The sequence below is a fragment of the Podarcis melisellensis genome (assembly GCF_964234715.1).
Source record: "Podarcis melisellensis genome assembly, chromosome: 8".
Taxonomy (NCBI): domain Eukaryota; kingdom Metazoa; phylum Chordata; class Lepidosauria; order Squamata; family Lacertidae; genus Podarcis; species Podarcis melisellensis.
The window spans coordinates 86,082,650-86,104,173 of record NC_138540.1 but is presented as its reverse complement, the minus strand read 5'-3'; the positions used below and the strand labels follow the sequence as shown (position 1 = coordinate 86,104,173).

The following is a 21,524-nucleotide window of genomic DNA, read 5'->3' as shown; positions in this document are numbered from 1 at the left end:
CCGGGCATGTTCTGCACCCGGAGGGGGGGGGGCTTATTTGGGGGACCCTGAGCTGCTCCCTCCCTCGGAAACAGGAGCAGGAGGAGCACGAAAGGTCCTGCAAGGACATCCTCCTGGCGGGCCTTTTCCTCGCCCCCAGCCTGGCTCTCATTTTGATGCCAGCAGCACCTTGAAAGGACCGAGACCTGAACTCTGAGGCCAAACACGGCCTTAAAACCGCACCAGCCTCTTCCCAACCCCATTTCCTTCGGCGTTTCTCTCTTATTTTTGTCTTCCTAATACAGTGGTACCTCTGGTTACGAACTTAATTCGTTCTGGAGTCTGTTCGTAACCTGAGGCACCACTTTAGCTAATGGGGCCTCCCGCTGCCGCCGTGCGACTTCTGTTCTCATCCTGAGGTAAATTACTTAACCTGAGGTACTACTTCCGCATTAGCGGAGTCTGTAACCTGAGGTGTTTGTAACCCAAGGCACCACTGTAAAGCATTTTCCTTTTAATATTTCCTATTTTCCCAAATAAAGAAAACCCTTCTTGTGATATGTTAAAGCTCTAGATAAACGTACATACAGTGGTACCTCGGGTTAAGTACTTAATTCGTTCCGGAGGTCCATTCTTAACCTGAAGCACCACTTTAGCTAATGGGGCTTCCTGCTGATGCCATGCCGCCGGAGCATGATTTCTGGTCTCATCCTGAAGCAAAGTTCTTAACCCTAGGTACTATTTCTGGGTTAGCGGAGTCTGTAACCTGAAGCGTATGTAACCTGAGGCACCACTGTATAACTATTTGTATCACTATGTAGAACTAAAATCCGTTAGACATTCGAAAACTCAGGCGCAAAAGAAAAAATGGAAAAACACGCAGCGGAAGCTGTTCAACGTCCAAGGCGCGTTCGAAAGCAATTACTTCCAGGTTTTCGGCATTCGAAAACAGAAACATAAAGGTTCAAAGATGCTAAAAAACTGAGGTTCCGCTGTATATCAAATAATCTTTATTTGTCTAGTATCCTTTAGATGTCACTACCTTTCTTCCCTCACCTCACAATCAGCGACGGAAATGAGGATGGGAACTTTGTACCTGGGATGCAACATTTTATTGAACAATGCAATGAGATTCATTTCTGCCCTTAGCTCTTCCCTTCATCTCCTTTCTTCCATCTTTGAAGAGATACCCTGGAGGACCCTAAAGCAAACAAACTTGTCCATCTCTTGCTCCCTTTGGCGTAAGATGAACCAAGAACTCTGCTTCCTCATGGATACGATTCTTTCCTCTTGGCATATGCCCATTGTGAATGATCGGAGGACAGCAGAAAGGGAATCCTTGACTTAAGTTTCTCACAGAAGAAAGGTAAATACAAAGTATGTGAATTGCTTATGTGATCAGAGTTTGCTTCTATATCACAGGTTCGTGACTCAGTAGAGAGAATACCTGAAATAAAAATTCAGAACAAAGAGAATGAGAGCAATCTCAGCATCCTGCAGGGACCCGGTTTATTCAAACTATTGCAAGAGGACATCCTAGCTAACCAGTTATTCATCAAAACGGCTAGTTCAAAAAGGCTGCCAGGAGGCATATTAGAAGAAAGATTATATACACAACACACAAAGACTCATAAAATGCCAGGACACTCTTCCACTTGCATCAAGAAAAGTAACAGGTCATGGGATGCATGTCTTCATGCGGATATTGACTCCTCTGAAAATACCTTGCTGTGTCCCCGAGCGCCCAGGTCATTTGGGTCTCTTGTGTCTCACTTTGCAACCATGCCCATGGCAACCAGGACTTCCATGGGACTGTTTCAATCCCATATCTTACTTCCCTGGTACCAAAAGATGTCAAAGACCTTTGAGGAGATATGTGAGTTCTCACACGGATGCTAGTTCAACTCCTCCCTCTTTCTCTAAACATCACCTGCCCTTCTAGGGTCAGATAAGTCTAGAAGAGGTAGGCAATATACACATCACAGCTTTACACAGTGCAGGAGGGTGGCATGGCGATTACAAAATGCAGGCATACAAAAATCATGCCTAATACATTCTATTGAAAAGGCTAAATGCAATAAGTACTAGGACACTTCGAACAGAATCAAAATCTATAATATCTAATATTCAATCAACTATCACAATTTTTACCCCAAGTCCTTCCTAGGAAAGTTCAGCGTGGACAGCCATCTCATCAGTGTCGCCAAATCACTCTTATCCCTCACCCCAGGCATGACGCGACGAAAATGTTCAATGAATGAATAAATCTTTATTTGCGTCAGCCACTTGCCATACCAATAAAACAACAATATGATATACAAAGAATAAAAATAAAAAGTCCGTTATATAAAATGCATTCTAGGGTTTTGAGTCAATAGTAAAATAGTGGATCTTATTCTAATTGTCCCAGCGTTGCAACCCAATTCAAATTGCAACCTTTGCTGTCTCCTGCTCATCTTGATCTGCCAAGAGAAAGGAATACCTTCAACTCTGAAGAAGGTATTAAACACCTTGGCCAAGTCACAGTTCTGGGTAGGTAGTAGAAATAGCTATGGGGCACCAGATGTGGCAAAGAACCCAACTGCAATTCTCACCTCATACAAACTAAAGTCGCCTGAAATTAAATCTGTATACAGCCACTACTATGATTTGCCCCCAATGTGAGTTCTTTGATGGGAAGTGAGGCGGGTGCTGTGACTGAAGCTCTTCCCACATTCCTGGCACTGAAATGGTTTTCTCTTGTGAATTCTTTGATGGCTCGTGAGTTTGGCCTTCTCAATGAATCTTTTTCCACATTCCAAGCACTGATAGGGTTTCTCCCCTGTATGAATTTTGTGATGGGTTGTGAGATGGGCACTCTGGGTGAATTTCTTTCCACATTCCAAGCACTGATATGGCTTCTCCCCTGTATGAATTCTTTGATGGACACGGAGAAGGGCTCTGAGAATGAAGCTCTTTCCACATTCGAAACACTGATATGGCTTCTCCCCTGTATGACGTCTCTGATGGGAAGTGAAACTTGTTTTCCAAGTAAAACTGTTTCCACATTCCAAGCACTGATAGGGTTTCTCCCCCGAATGAATCCTCTGATGGACAGTGAGCTGGCGTCTGTCAACAAAGCCCCTTCCACATTCCAAGCACTGATAGGGCTTCTCCCCCGAATGACTCCTCTGATGGACATTGAAATGGCGTCTGTCAATGAAGCCCCTTCCACATTCCAAGCACTGATAAGGTTTTTCCCCTTTATGAATTCTCTCATGGGAAGCAAAACTGTCCTTTTTTCTGAAGCTCTTGCCACACTCTTGGCACTGATAGCGTTTCTCCCCTGTATGAATTGTGTGATGTACATTAAGCTGGCCTTTGTCTCTGAAGCTCTTTCCACATTCTTGGCACTGAAATAGTTTCACCTCGCTGTGAATTCTCTGATGGATCGTGAGTTTGGCTTTCTCAATGAATCTCTTTCCACATTCCAAGCACTGATGGGGTTTCTCCCCTGTATGAATTCTGTGATGGGTTGCGAGATGGGAGCTCTGGGTGAATTTCTTTCCACATTCTAAGCACTGATAAGGTTGCTCCCTTGAATGAATCCTCTGATGGACAGTGAGCTGGCGTCTGTCAATGAAGCCCCTTCCACATTCCAAGCAGTGATAAGGTTTCTCCCCTGTATGAATTCTCTGATGGGTAGTTAAACTGCTCTTTTGACTGAAGCTCTTTCCACACTCTTGGCACTGATAGGGTTTCTCCCCTGTATGAATTCTCTGGTGGACAGTGAGCTTGTTTTTCTCCCTGAAGCTCTTTCCACATTCCAAGCACTGATAGGCTTTCTTCTCAAGGGGAGTTCTTTGATTTGAAGTGGAATGGGAGCTCTGACTGAAGCTCTCTCTGCACTCTGAATATGGATAGGACTTCTCCACTCTGTGGCTTTTGTCGTGGTCTCCCTCGTTCTTCAGCTCCAATTCATCACCACCTGCAACTGAGAGAGAAATACATTGGAGCCTCAGGAAGCAATGGAGTCCCAAATCAGGGAGCAGTGCTAATTAATGTTTGTGATTCAGGAAGAACTGAAGGGAGTTAGATGTGAGGTCTTCCTCCAGGGTTCACTGCCTGAGATTCAAAAAGCCTGGTTATTTTCTGGGGTGGATTTTGTTTGGCCCAATCAGGGGATCTGTGCCATCTCCAATGTCACTCGTCTCTTAAGTCAACTAATGACAGAAAGAAGCAAGAACAGAAACAAAAAATCTGACAGAAGCTACTTGAACTTCCTGAATCCCTTAGAAGCCTACATTTAAGAAGGCCTTGTGCAGTTTAGAGGAGCCTGGAACAAATATGGAGGGGTATCTGATCTCCCCCAGAGGCTCTTCAGCTGAGCTCCTTTTCCCCTGCTCAGCACCCTGCGCCTCTGGTGGCCCTGGCCCTATGAGGGGAAGGAGAGGGGTCAGCCTTCCTTCTCCTCCTCCTCCTCCTCCTCCTCTACATCTGGCCAGATGGTTCACAGCCCTGGAGTCATGGCTGTGTTCCTGAGGCCCTTCCTGTGCTGCTGCCCCTGGTGAAGGGGCCCTGATGGGAGGCTGTGGGGCTGCAGACAGGCCAGCCCTTCAAGAACAAAAGGGGAGCCATCTTGGAGGGGGGTAGGCCTGATGATGATGATGATAATTGTAATAATTTTATTGTTTATAACCCGCCCACCTGGCTGGGTTTCATGCTTTGAAAAGGCAGAACTGGAGGAAGAATATTCACAGGGAAAGCAGTCAATACTCTTCCATCCAATGCTTTCTGTGGGAGTGTTATAATCCCAGGGGCTGTGGGTGCTGCTGTTGAGCCCCATCGAAAATTTAGAGGCTCCACCCATAGAGATATGTCTCGGATTTCAAAGCAGATAGAATGATCCAAGAGGAAGCCTTACCGAGAGAGTCCAAGATCCCAAGATTCTCCTCCATGACTTCCTTGTGCAGAGCTCTCTGGTCAGGATCCAGCAACGCCCACTCCTCGTCTGTGAAATGCACAGCTACATCTTCAAAGCATAATGGACCCTAAAAGAAAAAGGTAGTCCTCTTAGACAACATCAAGGTGAACAGTTACACTTTGCTCTGTTGTCTTCTACCTCTTAATAGATGTTATGTTTTAATGGGATTTTTCTTCTTCACATTTCATTATGGCCACATTCCCATTTGCCACATGGAAGGATCCCCTTCCTTCTTTCCCTGTGTGCTGTTCTTGCCGGGTGGGGAGGACCCTCCTGATGCCCTATAGACAACATCAAGGTGCACGGGGGGGCAATGACAGGGGGATGAGAGGGGGAAAACCCCATTGTGCGACTGATGGGGTCAATCCTGGCCACTGTTTGGTGTGGTGTGTAAACTGTCTAGAAGCCTATTTTAGCATTCAACCCTTCTTTCCTTGGCAGTTCCTCCCACCTTTCCTCTGTGTCCAACCCGTCCATGACATCCTCTTTCCCCACATGGCTCCTTCCTCCTACCTGCTCTGCTTCCACAGGGGCAGCTTCCCCTTCGTCACCAAGAAAAGATGGACAAACAGGTCTTGCTGGCATCGTTCGGTCTCCTACGAGAGAAACAGGTAAGTGCATGCTTCAGTCAGAAGGAAAACTACATGTGGGCCTTCTAAAAAGTAAGAGTAACCATGTGAACGTGGACGTTAATAATCATTTCACATGTGCAAAAATACATCACCCTTTTTCTGGGCTCTTGGCTTAACGTGTCTTCTCCAAAAAAGATGAGAATAATTCACGGATTAGGTTCAAAAACAACATTATGTGACAAAACGGGGGAGAAAAAAGTCCTTCCTCCTTACCCAGTGGCCTTACTCTGGAGTCCAATCGAGTTCTCTCTACCTCAGAGGAATCCGGACCCATTTCTGGAAACTGATCCTTCCCCTGCAAGAGCAACAAGCAATCAAAACTATTAGATTGTAACTCGAATGGCAAAGGACATACACAATTTAGGGGTATCAAATATCATTCCTTGGATGCTTTCCAAAAAAGGATGGGCAAATTAGTTGAGCATTTGGGGATACTCTCCCTCACGTTTGGAGCCCCTTGGGAGTATCCAGAGGAAAGTCTCTCTCACCTGCTGCTCGGCCTGCTTTCTCTCCTCTGACTGACTCAGGAGGAAACCTTCGGCCAGGGCCACCGCCTGGGAACTGGTCTCCGCTCCACATTCCCTCACCCAGCTCTCCATCTCTGCTGGAAGGACAGCCAGGAACTGCTCCAAGATCACCAGGTCCAGCATCTCAGCTTTCGTGTGGGTTTCTGGTTTCAGCCACTGATGGCAAAGGTGGTAGAGTCGGTTGCAAACCTCTCGGGGTCCTTTGGCCTGGTAGCAAAGCCGCCCAAGGTGCTGGCTCTGCACATCTGAGCGGAGGGTGTCCTCCTCACCCAGGATCCTTTGGACAGACTTTCCCCGTTTTCCTGCATGGCTAAGAGTTTGGATGGAATGGCCTCTTCCTGCTTCAGGCCCAGCTGAGTCTTGCTCATCCATCCCTGTCCTCAGGACACCTCTAGGAAATCAAAAGAAGTCCCTATGTTTTCTGCCAAATTCTGCCTGTCCTAATGAGAGGTTTTAGCAAATCCTAAAAAGCAAATATATTTTTCTGATATACCGGTAAATCTGATGCACAGTCAGGTAAATAAAAATATTCCCTGGACAAGCGTGGATGAGTCTTGCTAGGAACCAGGGCTGGACTGCACCACAACTCAGACTGAGCTTTCTTTAAAAAATAAGGGAAGGTAGGAAGGAGGAAGAATGAATGAGTGAGTGAGTCATCTGGACCCAGGGCAATAGTGGGGGTCCCTCCCACCCCCAAATGTCAGGGCACATTTCTTTCCTGCTTCTGTTTTTTTTTTTTTTTTTTTTATAAAAATTTTTATTAAAATTTTTTACAGATACATATTTAACAAACAAAATAGGTTTCATAACATCTTTTCATTCTATTGCGGACTCCCTCACGTCTCCCGCTTCCACTCTCATCATTAAAAACGAATTTTTCCAAGCAAATTATCATCTTGTTTATACTCTTAAGTGCAATGTTTAGGTTAAACTCAAATAAAAAATTATAATTTTAATGGTAGACAGTTATTTCTGCTCTGGCTTCCTTGTTAGGATTCAACCAAATTACAATACTTTTGTAAATAAATCTTAAATTTCTTCCAGTCTTCTTCAACCCTCTCCTCTCCCAGGTCGCGGATTCTGCCAGTCATCTCGGCCAGTTGCATATAGTCCATCAGCTGCATCTGCCATTCTTCCAGTGTTGGTAGATCTTGGGTTTTCCAGCTCTTAGCAATAAGTATCCTTGCCGCCGTTGTAGCGTACATAAAAAATGTTCTATCCTTCTTTAACACGTTCTGGCCGACCATGCCCAGAAGGAAGGCCTCTGGTTTCTTGGTGAAGGTATACTTAAATACCTTTTTTAACTCATTATATATCATTTCCCAAAAGGCCTTCACTTTAGGGCAGGTCCACCAGAGGTGAAAGAATGTTCCTTCATTTTCCTTACATTTCCAACATTTGTTATCAGACGAATGGTGTATTTTAGCCAATTTCACTGGGGTCATGTACCATCTATATATCATTTTCATTACATTTTCCTTCAGAGCATTACATGCTGTGAAGTTCAGCCCGGTAGTCCATAACCTTTCCCAGTCCTCAAACATAATGTTGTGCCCAATATCCTGGGCCCACTTTATCATAACCGATTTAACCAATTCGTCTTGTGTGTTCCATTTCAGCAGCAAGTTATACATTTTTGAAAGTACCTTGGTCTTAGGTTCTAGCAGTTCTGTCTCCAGTTTCGATTTCTCCACCTGGAATCCTAACTTTTTATCAATCTTAAACACTTCCTTAATCTGAGCATAGTGTAACCAGTCTCGCACTTTATCTTTCATTTTCTCTAAACTCTGCAGTTTCCAATTGTCTCCATCCCTTTCTAGTATTTCCCAATATTTTGGCCAATTGGCCTCCATATTGGGTCTTTTTCGGGCCTTGGCCTCCAAAGGTGACAGCCACCTCGGTGTTTTGTTTTCTAATAAGTCTTTGTATCTTGTCCAGACATTAAATATTGCTTTTCTGACAATATGGTTCTTAAAGACCTTGTTGATCTTAACCTTGTCATACCATAAATATGCATGCCATCCAAATGCATTGTTAAAACCTTCCAAATCCAGCACATCCGTGTCCTCCAGAAGTAGCCAGTCTTTTAGCCAGCAGAAAGCTGCGGCTTCATAGTACAACTTTAAGTCTGGCAGGGCAAAGCCCCCTCTTTCTTTTGCGTCCGTTAATATCTTAAACTTAATTCTGGGCTTTTTGCCCTGCCAGACAAATTTGGAGATATCTTTCTGCCACTTCCGGAAGCACTCCGTTTTATCTACAATCTGCAATGTCTGAAACAAAAATAACATTTTTGGCAATACATTCATCTTAATAGCAGCTATTCGACCTAACAATGAAAGTTTCAGTTTTGACCAGCTATCCAAGTCTCTCTTAATTTCAGACCAACATTTTTCATAATTATCTTTAAACAGACTCAAATTCTTTGCTGTTATGTTTACCCCTAGGTATTTAACTTTCTTAACCACAGTTAACTCTGTCTCTCTCTGAAACCGTTCCGACTCAATATCTGTCAAGTTTTTTCCCAACACCTTGGTTTTTTGCTTATTTAGTTTAAATCCCGCCACCCGACCAAAATCCTGGATTAGTTGTAGTACTCTTTTCGTACTAGATTCTGGCTCCTGTAATGTCAGAACTAAGTCATCTGCAAACGCTTTAAGTTTGTATTGTTTCGCTCCGACCTGTATCCCTTCCACCAACCTGTCCCCTCTAATCGTGTTCAAGAGCACCTCCAGGACCGAGATAAATAGTAACGGGGAAATCGGACAGCCTTGTCGTGTTCCTTTTTCAATTTTAAACTCTTCTGTAACCACATTGTTAACTATCAGTTTAGCCTTTTGTTCTGAATATATTGCATCAATCCCATTCTCAAACCCCCGGCCCACTCCCATTTCTTTTAGATTCCCTTTCATAAACTTCCAGGATATGTTATCAAAGGCCTTCTCCGCGTCTATAAAAATTAAAACAGCTTTAGTGTTTATGTCTGTTTGTAAAAGCTCCAATATATCTATAATGTTCCTTGTATTGGCAGACATGTGTCTACCTGGGAGAAAGCCTGCCTGGTCTTTATGGATTACTTTGTTTAAAACCCTCTTGAATCTACTTGCCAAAACGTCTGCGAATATTTTGTAATCCACATTTAAAAGGGAGATGGGACGGTAGTTCTTAAGCTGTGTCTTTTCAATTTCCGATTTTGGTATCAATGTGATGAAAGCTTCTTTCCACGATTCTGGCGCCTTCTTCCCCTCTAAAATTTCATTGCTGACCTCCATCAGTGGTTGTATCAAATAGTCTTTCAATGTCTTATAATACTTGGAGGTCAGCCCATCTGGTCCTGGTGATTTGCCCTGTTTCATATTTTGGATGGCCTGCTCAATCTCTTGTCGTGTTATTTTGCCATTCAGAATTGATCTATTTTCTTCTGACAACTTTGCCAGTCCATTTGTCTTTAGAAATTGTTTAATCGCTGCTTCATCTTGTGGCCCTTGAGTGTATAATTTTTTGAAATATCTCTGGAAACACTTTCTAATCTCTCCGGGGTTCTGGATACATCTTCCTTCAATCTCTAAGTTTGTCACTGTGTTTAACTTTTGTCTCCTCTTCAACTGCCAAGCTAGCAGTTTTCCACATTTATTAGCCGACTCAAAAGTTTTTTGTTTCATTAGTTTGATTTTCCATTCTATTTCCTGATTTATCAGTTTACAATACTGTGCTTGGTAAAGTTTGATTTCTCTCAGAATCGGCTGGGACTTCGGATTAAGTCTTAACTTCTTCTCCAACTCCTTGATTTTTTCCAAAATTTTATCTTTCCTTTCGTTTTGTTTCCTTTTCTTTACTGTGTTCTGTTGTATCAGGAACCCCCTCATCACGGCCTTACTTGCGTCCCAGATAGTTCTTTTTTCCACTGTGGTGTTCATATTGATCTCAAAATAATCCTTTAGGGCTTTTTGGGCCTTCTTAGTGATCTCCTGATCTCTAAACAGGCCATCATTCATCTTCCATCTGAAGGAACCGGTTGGAATCAATGTCATGTCCATTCTCAGTGCGTTATGGTCGGAGCATGTCTTTGGGCAGATTTCCACCTTTCTGATCTTAGGTGCCAGACCTCTAGTTATCCATATCTGGTCGATTCTTGTCCAAGTCAGTTGGGCTTCAGAGAAAAATGTTCCTTCCCTTCCCAAGGGGTTTCTCACTCTCCAAATGTCAATCCAGTCCATATTGTCTGTCATTTCAAAGAAGGTCTTTGGTAGTCTCCCATCTTTAGAAATTTTTTGGCTCTGTGACTTATCCATATTGGTTGATACAACTCCATTCATATCTCCCATCATAATGATGTTGTTGTAGTCCAGATAGTCCAGCATGGTCTCATGCAACTTCTTATAGAATTCCGATTTTCCTTCATTTGGAGCATAAATTCCTAATATCAGTATTTTTTCCCCTTGATGTTGTATTTCTATCGCCAAAATTCTTCCATGCTCATCTTTAAACAGAAATTTAGGTGAAAGGCTCTCTTTTGCATAAATTACCACACCTCTCTTTTTAACTGTATCCGAAGATATAAATTCCTGACCAAGTCTTTTATTTATTAACACTTTTCTGTGGAGCCTGGTCACATGTGTTTCCTGTAAGCAAATAATGTCCAAATGTTCCTTTTTTAAAATGTGAAAGATTTTTCTCCTTTTTCCTGGAATGTTACAGCCATTTATGTTCCAGCTCAAAAGTTGCAGAGACATCCTGAATATATCTGGTTATTCTTGCTGTGGGGGTACCTTATTGTCAGATTTTTGGGGGTCCGAGGGTGCAGGAACCCCCGGAGGTTCAGGCCCTGGGGGTAATCCAAGTCCCTTATGAAGATCTTCTCCGTGTGCCACCAAAAACTTGTCTCTATCCTCCGGCGTTCTAATTTTAATCTTCCTCCCTCTGAAAGTAAACGACAACCCTTGGGGAAACTCCCACCTGAAGATGATTGAGTTGCTCCTTAGCAGTTTTACTAATTCCGAGTAGTCTGCTCGAAGATCCAACAGCTGTTTAGGAATATCCTTATAAATTTCAATTCTTTTGTCCAAAATATCCAGTGACTTTCCGTAGTGCAGGCCTAGAATCTTGTCCCTTTCCTCCTTTGATCTCAATATTATCAAACAGTCTCTGGGCTTCTCCTTCTTTATAAGTCTTCCAAGCCTAAAAGCAGATAGTATTTTAAAGTCTTTTTCTTCTAAGTTCCAAAACTTGGAAAATTCCTTGGTAAGGAACTCAGTTAAGTTACCTTCTTCCACTTCTGGAATTGAGCGTATCCTTAAATTGGCCTCCCTGTTCCGAAGTTCTGTCATGGAAAAATAGATCTGGTGTTCTCCTACTTGTTTGCTGAGTGGTCTTACTTCTTTTTCAAGCTGTCCCAATCTTTGGCTAGTGTCTTCCGCCAGTTTCCGATTTTCACCTACAGCCTCCTTCAATTCTCCAATAGATTGAACATTCTGTGCAACTTGTCCAGTTAGTCTATTTAAACTTTCTGTGTTTAAGTCAATTTTAGCTGATTGCTGGTCAGCCTTTCTGTCCAGAGCCTCCAATTTTTCAAAAATTTTCTCCAAAATAGTGCCACTTGCTCCTGAGGCCATATCTTCCAATTGTAATTCCTCAGTTTCTCCCTCCCCTGATTGTAGCAGGGAGGCCGCTTCTGCCTCAGGAGGCAAAGTAGTAGGCAAGGCAGGCACAGATGATCTACGCTGTGAGACTGTCGGTAAAGTTAACGTTGTTTGTCTGGTTCTTCCCCTTTTTCTTGTTCCACTCATTCCAAAGTTATCTAAAAGCCAAGGTCAAACTGAATTGTTCCCATGAGAAAGTAAGAGCCCAGATGGTAACACTCAAACAGGAGGCCGGGAAAGAGAAAGTAAAACAAAGTCACTGCTGTAAATCCAAAAATCCTCTAGGTGGAGCTTAGAATGTCTTTGGGGAGGAAGTCCAATCCAATTGAAGTTAGTAAGTCTGAATTGATCTCCAAAGATCTTCACAAAGATAAGTTTTAGCAGAGTTAAAACTTAAAGCCAAACATTGTTTCCAAAAGTGCTTAGACCACAAGTGTTTCAAAGTAACAAATTCAAACTCAGTATGTTCCAAAGTTCAGATTCAAAGTATCCAAAGCTTGCAGGCTGACTGCTCAGTTACTCAGGCAGCTCCAGTACCTGGGTTTCTTACTCTTATTTGTAATCCAATAGATCAACAGAAGACAGGTACCCTTGTCTCAATGAAGGTCCAAAAAACAGCCACTTAAAGTCTTTAAATCAGCCAGAAACAACAGTTTAAATAGATGCCAGATCAGTCAATGCAAAAAATTACTCTTTGTCTCCACTCCTCCTGCTCTTTACTTTCAAGTTCAGTGTCAGCGGAAGACGGACTTCCTGTTTTTCGTCACTCCGCTTTCAGCCAAATTCACAATTTTTAGAGGCTTTAGAAGTATAGTGTCCAAATTACTCACGGGTTGTTGCTTTCCAAAGTTAGCAGTTTCAAGAAGAAAGGTCAGCGCTCACCGGCAACAGCGACGCGGCTTCGCTCCGTTGATCGCGCAACGACCCACAGCGCCGCTACCCCCTCCGCGGTCCGGAGCCCCTTACGGGGTCCCTTCGTCGTTTTAGGGGCTGCTTTTGGCGCCCGCCGGGTCTCAGGACCACAGGCTTCTGCTGCCCGTGGTTTTTCTGGATGGGCCCCCGCTTCGCCGTAGCGGGCGACCCGTTTCAACGGAGCTACCCTCTCCCGTTCAGGAGCTGGCAGCCATTGCCGTTCGCGCTGCCTCACGTTCCAGCACTTGCAGTCTCCCACATTCTCAAAACTCCTGGGGTGGGTCCCTCTTTCTTTATTCTGAGGGCCAGAACTTCACCTGGCCAAAGAACAGGTGGGTGGGACCAAATAACTTGTGTGGGGGGCCAAAGGACAGTGTTTAAAAAAGAGAGATACAGGATTTGCCTTCTTTCTGTGACTGTAATAATTTTATACTCTGCCTAATATTGTGATTTATTGTTTTAATCCGCCATGGGAATTCTGGGTGAACATCAAGTTACTGATTATAATGATGGGGGGGAGCTTGTCACAGGAGGAGGGGAGACCCCTATTCCTCTTCACCAGCCAGAATCATCCCTACCTTTTGGCCTCCCTCATCCGAATCTCCTGCCTCTGGATCTAGATTGCTCTCTGCCACAGATTCCCCTCGCTCACTAAGCCCCGTTACCTCTTCAGACAACTCCTCCTCCCTCTGACCACTCATCATTGTCCCCAAACCCCTCGCCTGGCCCAGAGCCTCCTTCCCTTGCGGGTTCCCCAGCTGGTTCCCCTCACCATTCCTCTCTGCCCACCCAGTCCATGCAGCTCCCTCCTTGCATTCTTTATTCTGTTATCACCAGGTTGGGCTCTGCTAACCTTTTGGGTGAAGACAGTCCAGCCTCCTGTTCTCACTGAGGCCAACCTGGCGCCTCTTCTGGGAAGCCCACCAGCAGGGCTGGAGCCCAGGGATAACTCTCTCCCCCTGCACTTCCCAGCAGCTGGCATTCAGAAGCATGGCTGCCTCCAACTGTGGGGCCAGGAGCCACCACTAGACCTCTACTCCTCCCTGAATTGGCCTCATCCTCTTCTCATGCCCTCTGGCTTGGTGGCCATCCCTTCCTCATGTGGATGGCAGTTCCATGGGTCTAAGTGTGCATTGTGACAAGGAAGGACTTTATTTATCACAGAGCCCAAGGTTTTATTCCTACCTCCAAATGTGTCCACCTGGCTGCCACCTGGGTTAATGAACGTGACTGTTTCCTCAATCCCATCGGGGTTCCTTTGCATGCCCTTTTCTTCCTGACTCAGTGACACCTCCCCATCCCCGCCTCAAAGGAGCTAGCCGCATCTTGATGCAAAGGAAAACGAGAGTTGCAGACCTGCTACTTGCAGCCTCCCTGGTTTTGCAGAGAGGAAGGGGGGCAGAACCTCTTATCCCTGGCTTGGGGACCCCCCTGCAGGAGACGAGCAGGCTCCCCATGGACCCGCCCCACTTTTCCCCAGTGCACCCTAAGGCAGAAAAGAGAGGAAACTCACCAGGTCCCTGAAGGGAAACTGAGGCAGCTCCTGCAGAGACGAAAACCACATTCCCCCACTTGCAGGGAGGAAGCTGGGAAAGTGGGAGGGGCTTTTGCTCCGGAGGACCGCATCTCCACCTTATTTTTCTGTCTTCTCTAGGAATATTAATCTCAGTTGCTTTTAACCTTTGCAAGGTGGAGCAAACCAAGCTCACATTTTCCCTCTCTGAGGAGCTACGCGAATTGCAGAAATAAACCCGAATAAGGCAGGGGAGCTCAGTTGGTAGAACATGAGTCTCTTTGATCTCAGGGTCTTGGGTTCGAGCCCCAGGTTGGGGAAGAGATTCCTGCGCTGCCGCGGGTTCGGCTAGATGACTCTGGGGGTCCCTAAGAAGGATGCGTCCCTGGCCCCCGTGGCTGGCCTTCTGCGCTGCTCCTTGGAACCCTTGCAAAGCGGAGCCCCCCAGGCCCCCTTCTCTCTCTTCTTGGGGGACCCTCCTGGCTGCCCCGCCCCCTGGGGACTCCCCCATCTCCCCAACACAACCTAAGCAGAAGAGAAAGAGACTCACCGGATCCCAGAAGGAGCTGAGACAACAGCCCTCCTCCTCCTCCTTGCAGGAAGGGATGGGGGAGAACTCTCTCCTTTGATTTCCGGTCCTCTCTAGGAATCCGGCTCCGCTCCTTTTAACCCTTGGCGCTCCGGGCGCTCCAGCTCCCGCCTCTCTCCCTCTGCAAAGCCGGAGCCCCGGGCATGTTCTGCACCCGGAGGGGGGGGCCTTATTTGGGGGACCCTGAGCTGCTCCCTCCCTCGGAAACAGGAGCAGGAGGAGCACGAAAGGCACTGCAAGGACATCCTCCTGGCGGGCCTTTTCCTCGCCCCCAGCCTGGCTCTCATTTTGATGCCAGCAGCACCTTGAAAGGACCGAGACCTGAACTCTGAGGCCAAACACGGCCTTAAAACCGCACCAGCCTCTTCCCAACCCCATTTCCTTCGGCGTTACTCTCTTAGTTTTTCTAACTGTAGCAGGAACCCCCCCACCCCAATCATTCTGTTTGTATAAACTTCACACTCACACACTACATACGCCACATTTCTGTTATAAATTCATAGAAAATCAACCATACATTGGATTTGCACTGTTCCATTTTTATTTTTACTCCATATGACAAGAACTAACAAAGGGGGGTGATTTAGTCCTGGTCAGCCAAATCCCTTCACTGTCTCAGCACATAAACAGGAGCCCTGCCCATGCCAACCCTGATGATCCCAGACAGAAGACAATCAAGATCACAAAGAACCTGCATATGGGAGTGGATTCAAACAAAGGACACTGATCAGATCTTCCCTCAGGGGGCAGGAAACTGCAAAATCCCCTTTGTCTCCTAGAAATTCCTGGAAGGGGAGGGGGAAAGGAGGAACCAGCCAGGTGACAAGACACTCAAGTTACCACCAACTCCTCCCTCAGCCCCTCCTTTCTGTAATATATGCCTCCCACAACCCCTCCTTTCTGTGATATATGCCTCCCACAACCCCTCCTTTCTGTAATGTATGCATGATGTTTCTGGGGGTGGGCTTGATCTAGAGGAGGGGAATTTCAAAAGTTTTTATAAGACCTTGCACACTATTCTTCGGGGTCTTTCCTCTCTCCTGCACGTGAGGGGAATACCCTGTTGCAACAGTTCAATAAAGGCCAAGCCTACAGGCTGCTGTTTTGCTCCAAGTTATCCTGGTTGGTGTCTTTGTTTTGTCCAAGGGAGCCCTCGGATTTTTCCTGCAACAGTTGGCGACCATTCTCAGGGACACTTGGTTCTCCTGCAAAGGTGAGAGGGGAGACAGAGGGGATCGGGCGCCACTGGGCAACCTTAGCCCAGGGATCCTTCTTCCTCTCCCTGCTTCCTCTTTGCGGGCGGTAATCAATCGTCACCAAAAGCCTAACCAGGGGGAGCAAAGGCGAGGTCAAGCCGGCTAAAAAGAAAGGATCCCGGGATCCGCGGGGGACATCTTCAAATGTGAGTATGGTTTGAAGTAAATACATTGGGAGGGGGGTGGAGAAGCAGCGTCCCCACGACAGCCAGACTTTCCTTCTTTCATTTCTGACGTTCCCTCCCGGGGTCGTCCAGGAACGTCTTAAACTCTCCCCTTTTCTCCCCCGATTCTCCCCTTTCGGAAAGTGGCCAGGGAGGTCGCGGAACTTTACTGTCTGACGTTCCCTCTCGGGGTCGTCCAGGAACGTCAAATCCTTTCCCTTCTCTCCCCCAATTTCTTACGCGGGACATGACCGGGGAAATTGTGGTACTTTTACTGTTTTCCGACGTTCCCTCTCGGGGTCGTCCAGGAACGTCTTAATCTCTCTATCCCTTTTCTCCCCCGTTTTCCGTCTTGGCATTAAGTCCGGGAAAGCGTGACTCTTTACTGTTTTCTCTGACATCCCTCTTTCGGAGTCGTCCAGAGGGGTCCATCCAAGCCTTTTCTCTCTCTCTCTCTCTCTCTCTCTCCTTTCTTGTCTAAAATGCAAACAAAGCTGCCCCTGCTGCCTGGCGACCTTTGTTAGGGATGACCCGGGTACGTCAGAACGCAAGGTTGTTTGTTTCCTTTCCAAACCTTCATTTTCTCGGGCCTTAATCTGGCATTGCACTGCGCAAGCGTCCAGTAGGGGTTCCGAACTTAGCCTCAATGGCTAGGCAGGAGGCTGTCGTGGAGGGTAAAGGGGGGAATTGGGGCCCCACACTAGGATTATATATATATGCAGGAACTTTCTCGGGCCAAGGTGTCCCGTGGCAGACGGGCCAAGGTGTCCCGTGGTTGGAACTTTCTCGGGCCAAGGTGTCCCGTGGCAGACGGGCCAAGGTGTCCCGTGGCAGACGTTTGAGCTCACTCGTAGGAAGCAGCGCTGAGGTAAAGGAATTCCGGGTAGAGAGAGAGACCCGTGGTTTGAGGTTCCGGGCAGAGACCCGTGGTTTTGTTTCAGGTTCAGGTTTGAGATTTCCAGAAATTAATTCGTGGTTTATAGATAAATAGGAATTGTGTTAGTCAAGGGTACTTTGAGTACTGAAAGGATCCTTTTCTGTCCCCCCTTTCTTTCCCATTGCCCCTCCTCCCTTGTGTGTGTGCGTCCACTCTTTCTGTCTTTAGCGTACTTCGTTAATGAAAAGAAAAGAAAAAGCCTAATAATAACATATGAGAGAATGGGAGCTCACTAAACACCCTAGCTGGACTCCTCCTGGCAACAAGGCTTCCATGAAGCCTTTTTGCCCCAGAGAGGATTCTAATATGCGCCTCCAGCTTGTCATCTCCAATTGAAAAAAAAAAATAAAATAATAAAATAAAGGGGCAAAATGGTCTTTCCAAGTACAAAGTACGAGACCATTGTAACTTTTAGTGGGTGGCTTAGGCCCACCACCTGGAACCCAGGGCACAGTGGCCACCCCAGGGATCCTTCAACAAAATCAGGGTTTGAACCCTTAGGGAGAGCTGAACACATCAAATTTGTGGTGTTAAACTATAACCTAAAGCTAGAACATGAAACCGTAAATTTAATGGTGCTCAGAAGGCAGTAGATATAATAACAGCCCAGCCTGAGAGCCCACACATTAGGGATCTTAGTTTTCTCTTGAAAATAAAAAAAGGATAAGAGATGTACTCAAAGATTTGGAATATTAAAAGTGTTTGTGTTTACATTGGCTCCGGCATCCACAGACTGTTCTTAAATGCACATAGTTTTAAATTGCAAGCTTGCTTCAAAAATTTTAAATCTAAGGAAGCCATGTTGGGCCTTATCAATCTTAAACAAGACAAAAAAAATAAATAAATATTTTTTCTTTGAAAAAAAAAATCATTAGAATGAAGTGTGCAAATGTTTGTTCTTTGAGAGAGGCTCAAAGGAGTCTTCCTCCGAGTAGCTTGAGTGAGGAGTATGATTTTAAGTTGATGGTAGATAATGTTATGTTGCAACATTTGAGTTTATGAGTTTATATCCGTGTTCCAGTATTTTTTTTCCAGTATTTTGAAATGTGCTGTGAAGAAACTAATGTTTCTGCTGCAAAAGCCTAGTAGAGCCAACTGCTCTCTCAAGCTAAAATGCAGTGTATGTATTTCATTAAGCATCTGCCTATGAAAATGTGTTCTTTCTAAGAAAATTGGTATTAAAATTGGTATTAAATGTAGAGGCTTCCATAGCCAGCAAAATTGTCTGAGTCCAGTCCTGATATCAGTCTCTATAAGACTTCCTGGCCTCTTTTCTTAGAAAATGCCCCCTTGTTTCATTCTGTCTCTTTCAGGGTTTTTTTTCCCTTCTCCTTCTTACTTCTGGGCCAGGTAAATTTACTCCCAAGTAAGCTTCCTTCAAAGGAAACTGCAGGGGGGGGGCATAGATTAGCCTTACTATTCCTCTGCAAGTTCATGAAAAAAAAAAAACTGTCAATTTTGTATTCCTTTTAAATCAAATCTATGGCTGTTTTAACTATGTTTTATAAGAGATCCTCTCCCTCTTAGGAAAAATGTTCACTTCAATCTTCCTTTAAAGATAATTTCTCTAGGAACTTGAAGGAAGCAAATTCACTCAAACTATCTCAAGATCTGCTAAAAGGGTTCTGTGTAAAGTTGGGTACTTTTATTTTCCTCTTCCTTAGTACATGATAGGAGCATAGATGTTTCCTTTCCCAGTTGAAAATCTGTATTTAAATGTATATGTCCTTTTGGTAGTGCAAATCTTGCTTTGAAATCTTGCTATGAACACTGTATTTAGGGTTCGACTAGATGACCCAAGGGTCCCTTTTAGCTCTCCCAATTTGTGGCTGTGTGGAGGGCCATGTGTCTGCAAGCATGTGATGAGTTGAAATTCAGCCCAACTTTGCTCTTTGTTTTTCTTAAAAAAGGTGAGAGGTAAAATCCGTGATGTTTTGAAGCAAAACTGGTAATTTCAAGCATTTGAGTGATTACAGTGTATCATTTTCTCTACTATTAAAAAAAATCAAACTTCAAAGTCAATTCAAAGTTTAAGCACATAAAATACATATGAGTCTTGACCATTTATCCTGTAAATAAAGGGCAGAAAAAAATTTGTCTGCAAATGGTAAGGCTGAAATGACTGAGAATGTTAAAAAAATCCTATAAATTCTGACTCTCTGGCCATTTTTTTCCCCCATATATAAGGGCGTGGCATTGTTCCGTGAATGACCAGAGGGAAATCACACAAAATGATAGCCCTTTCCTGTACATAAAGGAAGCAGTCCTTTTTGCTTGGGCTACAATTGCTAACTTTATTGAATACTTTAATTGCTCAGTTTCTCTTTTTTAGTTTTTTTTTTAAAAAATCTAACAGTATTTTTAAATCTACTCCTTACCCTTCAAATGGTAATTTAGCCAAAGGTTTCAAGATTTTCAATAGTATAAAAGGTTTGCTGAGATATGAACTCTGCACATGCACAGAGGCTAAAAGCAGCAACAAAGGGGGGGAGAGAGATAGAGAGAGGAAGGAGGGGGAACTGTAGGGAGTGAGAGGAGCTTGGGCTGAAGGGGGAAATTTATCCTAATTTCCTTATGTAAAACTTGGAGCCACTGAGGGAAATCACCCTTAATGTGTCCTTTGCTCCAGGGGCTTCGCAAGACAAAAGGTGTGCCAAGTTTCAAATCCTAACATGATTAACATGCCAAATTCTTTTCACAGGTAAATTTCAAAGCACTCCCCCCCCCAAGGGATTTAAATCACAGACTTTGTGTGCATTTTAGGAACAGCATTTCCTGACAGGCTTCTCACATGAAATAATTTTTTCCCTTTTAACAGGATATGTGAACCCCAATAACAAAGGTTTTTGTCCCTTCTTTTCTCCCACAGCAACTTTCTTTCCTGTTCTGTGAAACATGTCTGAATCCCTGCTGTATTTGTGACTTCCATCTCTTCGTGCCTTTGACGCTTTAAGTTACAAATAATCTCTTTTCATTTATTTAATCAGTTTTTCCATGATGTCTACGAAATTAAGCGAAGCACAACCTAACATTGTTTGTGGAATGGTATTTGTTTACCCTTTGCCTGATCATTTCTTATTAATTCTTTCATTTTGGCTACTTCAAGGTACTTGCACAACTTTAAATTGCCATTCATTTTCTTGGTATTAAGTCATTTCCCAGTATTTTGCTATTAACATTCTGACTGATGTTGTCACATCAAGAAACACTCTTTTATTTTCATTTGGGACATTAGAATGCCAAAACAGGTTACTTCAGGTTTCTTAAATATTGTGTGTCTTAGCATTTATTTATTTTTGGTTCCTCATAGGTCATTGTATGTGTGTGTTTTATTATTATTTTAACTGTGTCTTTTAAGTCCACCCTGCCCTTACAGGATATCACTTCTACAAGTGTGTTACTACAGATCCAATGAAAACCTTCGCCACCACAACAGAAGACATCAAAGTTTTCAATATGGCCACAGCTATCTCTTTCAAAGGATATAGACTGCCGGGGAAGTGGGGCTGACAAAGGGGGGTGGAGTTGAATTACAAGGACATTTGGAATTACAAGGACATTTTCTGACTTTTGAACCTCAAGATACATGCGTAATATATATATATATATATATATATATATATATATATATATATATATATATCACAATTGTCTCAAGATATGTAACTGATACTTAATTAGTTTGTTTTGTATTATGTGTTATTGTGTAGGAATGTTGAAATGTGTCTGACAGTGTGTTATTTCCACAAATGGGGGGGGGCTATTTTTGTGACTATTTTTGTGTATAATTGTTTTTATGTTTAATGTCTTATTCCTTACACCCCAGTGGAGGATTCTCATACATTTTATGCTTTTTTTACAGATCAGGCTATTATGTAGTCCAATGTCTAGAATTAGATAAATTTATAACCACATTTAGTTGTTTCACCTGGCGCTCTGCCAACTTCCCTACCCATTTTAAAAATGTGCTAAAAAACTCACTTTACCAAGGAGAAGCTTCTAAGATACATGAAGGTGGATATGCTTTGGTTTAGCAGGAATAATCCCTTATAGAGTTAAATTGACTTATTTGGACAAGTGCCCTTTTAAGAATGGTTTTCTTTTAACAGATTGGTTTGAAAAGTTGAGAACCATGGGGCAAGATAAATTCAAATTGGACTCAGTTTGAATTGGGCAAGTGTATCCAGGCTGCAAGTAGCTTTTTGGTCCTTGAAGTGCAAGTCAGCAACTTCCCATGATTGCAAGACCATAGCCAATAATAATAAAATCCCATGGAATGGCCAGGCAAGGACATTTCACTCCTGACGTGCCCAAACCTGTGCCAGCTGTGATGAGTGCCAGGCAACATGGTCAATATGAAAGCCCTAAGGGGATTCACCAGGGATTGCTAAGACTGTTACACCAGGCCGGTGTGAG

At 44.2% G+C, this 21,524-nt stretch overlaps 1 protein-coding gene across 14 annotated transcripts in view; it reads right to left on the bottom strand.

Moving 5' to 3' along the window:
* Nucleotides 1-2,228: 2,228 nt before the first annotated feature.
* LOC309375982 (uncharacterized protein) overlaps nucleotides 2,229-21,524 on the bottom strand; it is a 33,610-nt gene continuing 14,314 nt past the window's right edge. For 2 of the 14 annotated variants that reach the window (XM_081922076.1, XM_081922079.1), the window contains 4 exons: nucleotides 5,788-5,869; nucleotides 5,456-5,538; nucleotides 4,883-5,009; nucleotides 2,229-3,952 (listed from right to left, as the gene is read on the bottom strand). In XM_081922076.1, coding sequence (XP_081778202.1) covers nucleotides 2,622-3,952; nucleotides 4,883-5,009; nucleotides 5,456-5,538; nucleotides 5,788-5,869 — 1,623 coding nt within the window. In that variant the 3' untranslated portion in view covers nucleotides 2,229-2,621. The other 12 variants (XM_081922074.1, XM_081922087.1, XM_081922086.1 and 9 more) reach the window with 12 other exon arrangements.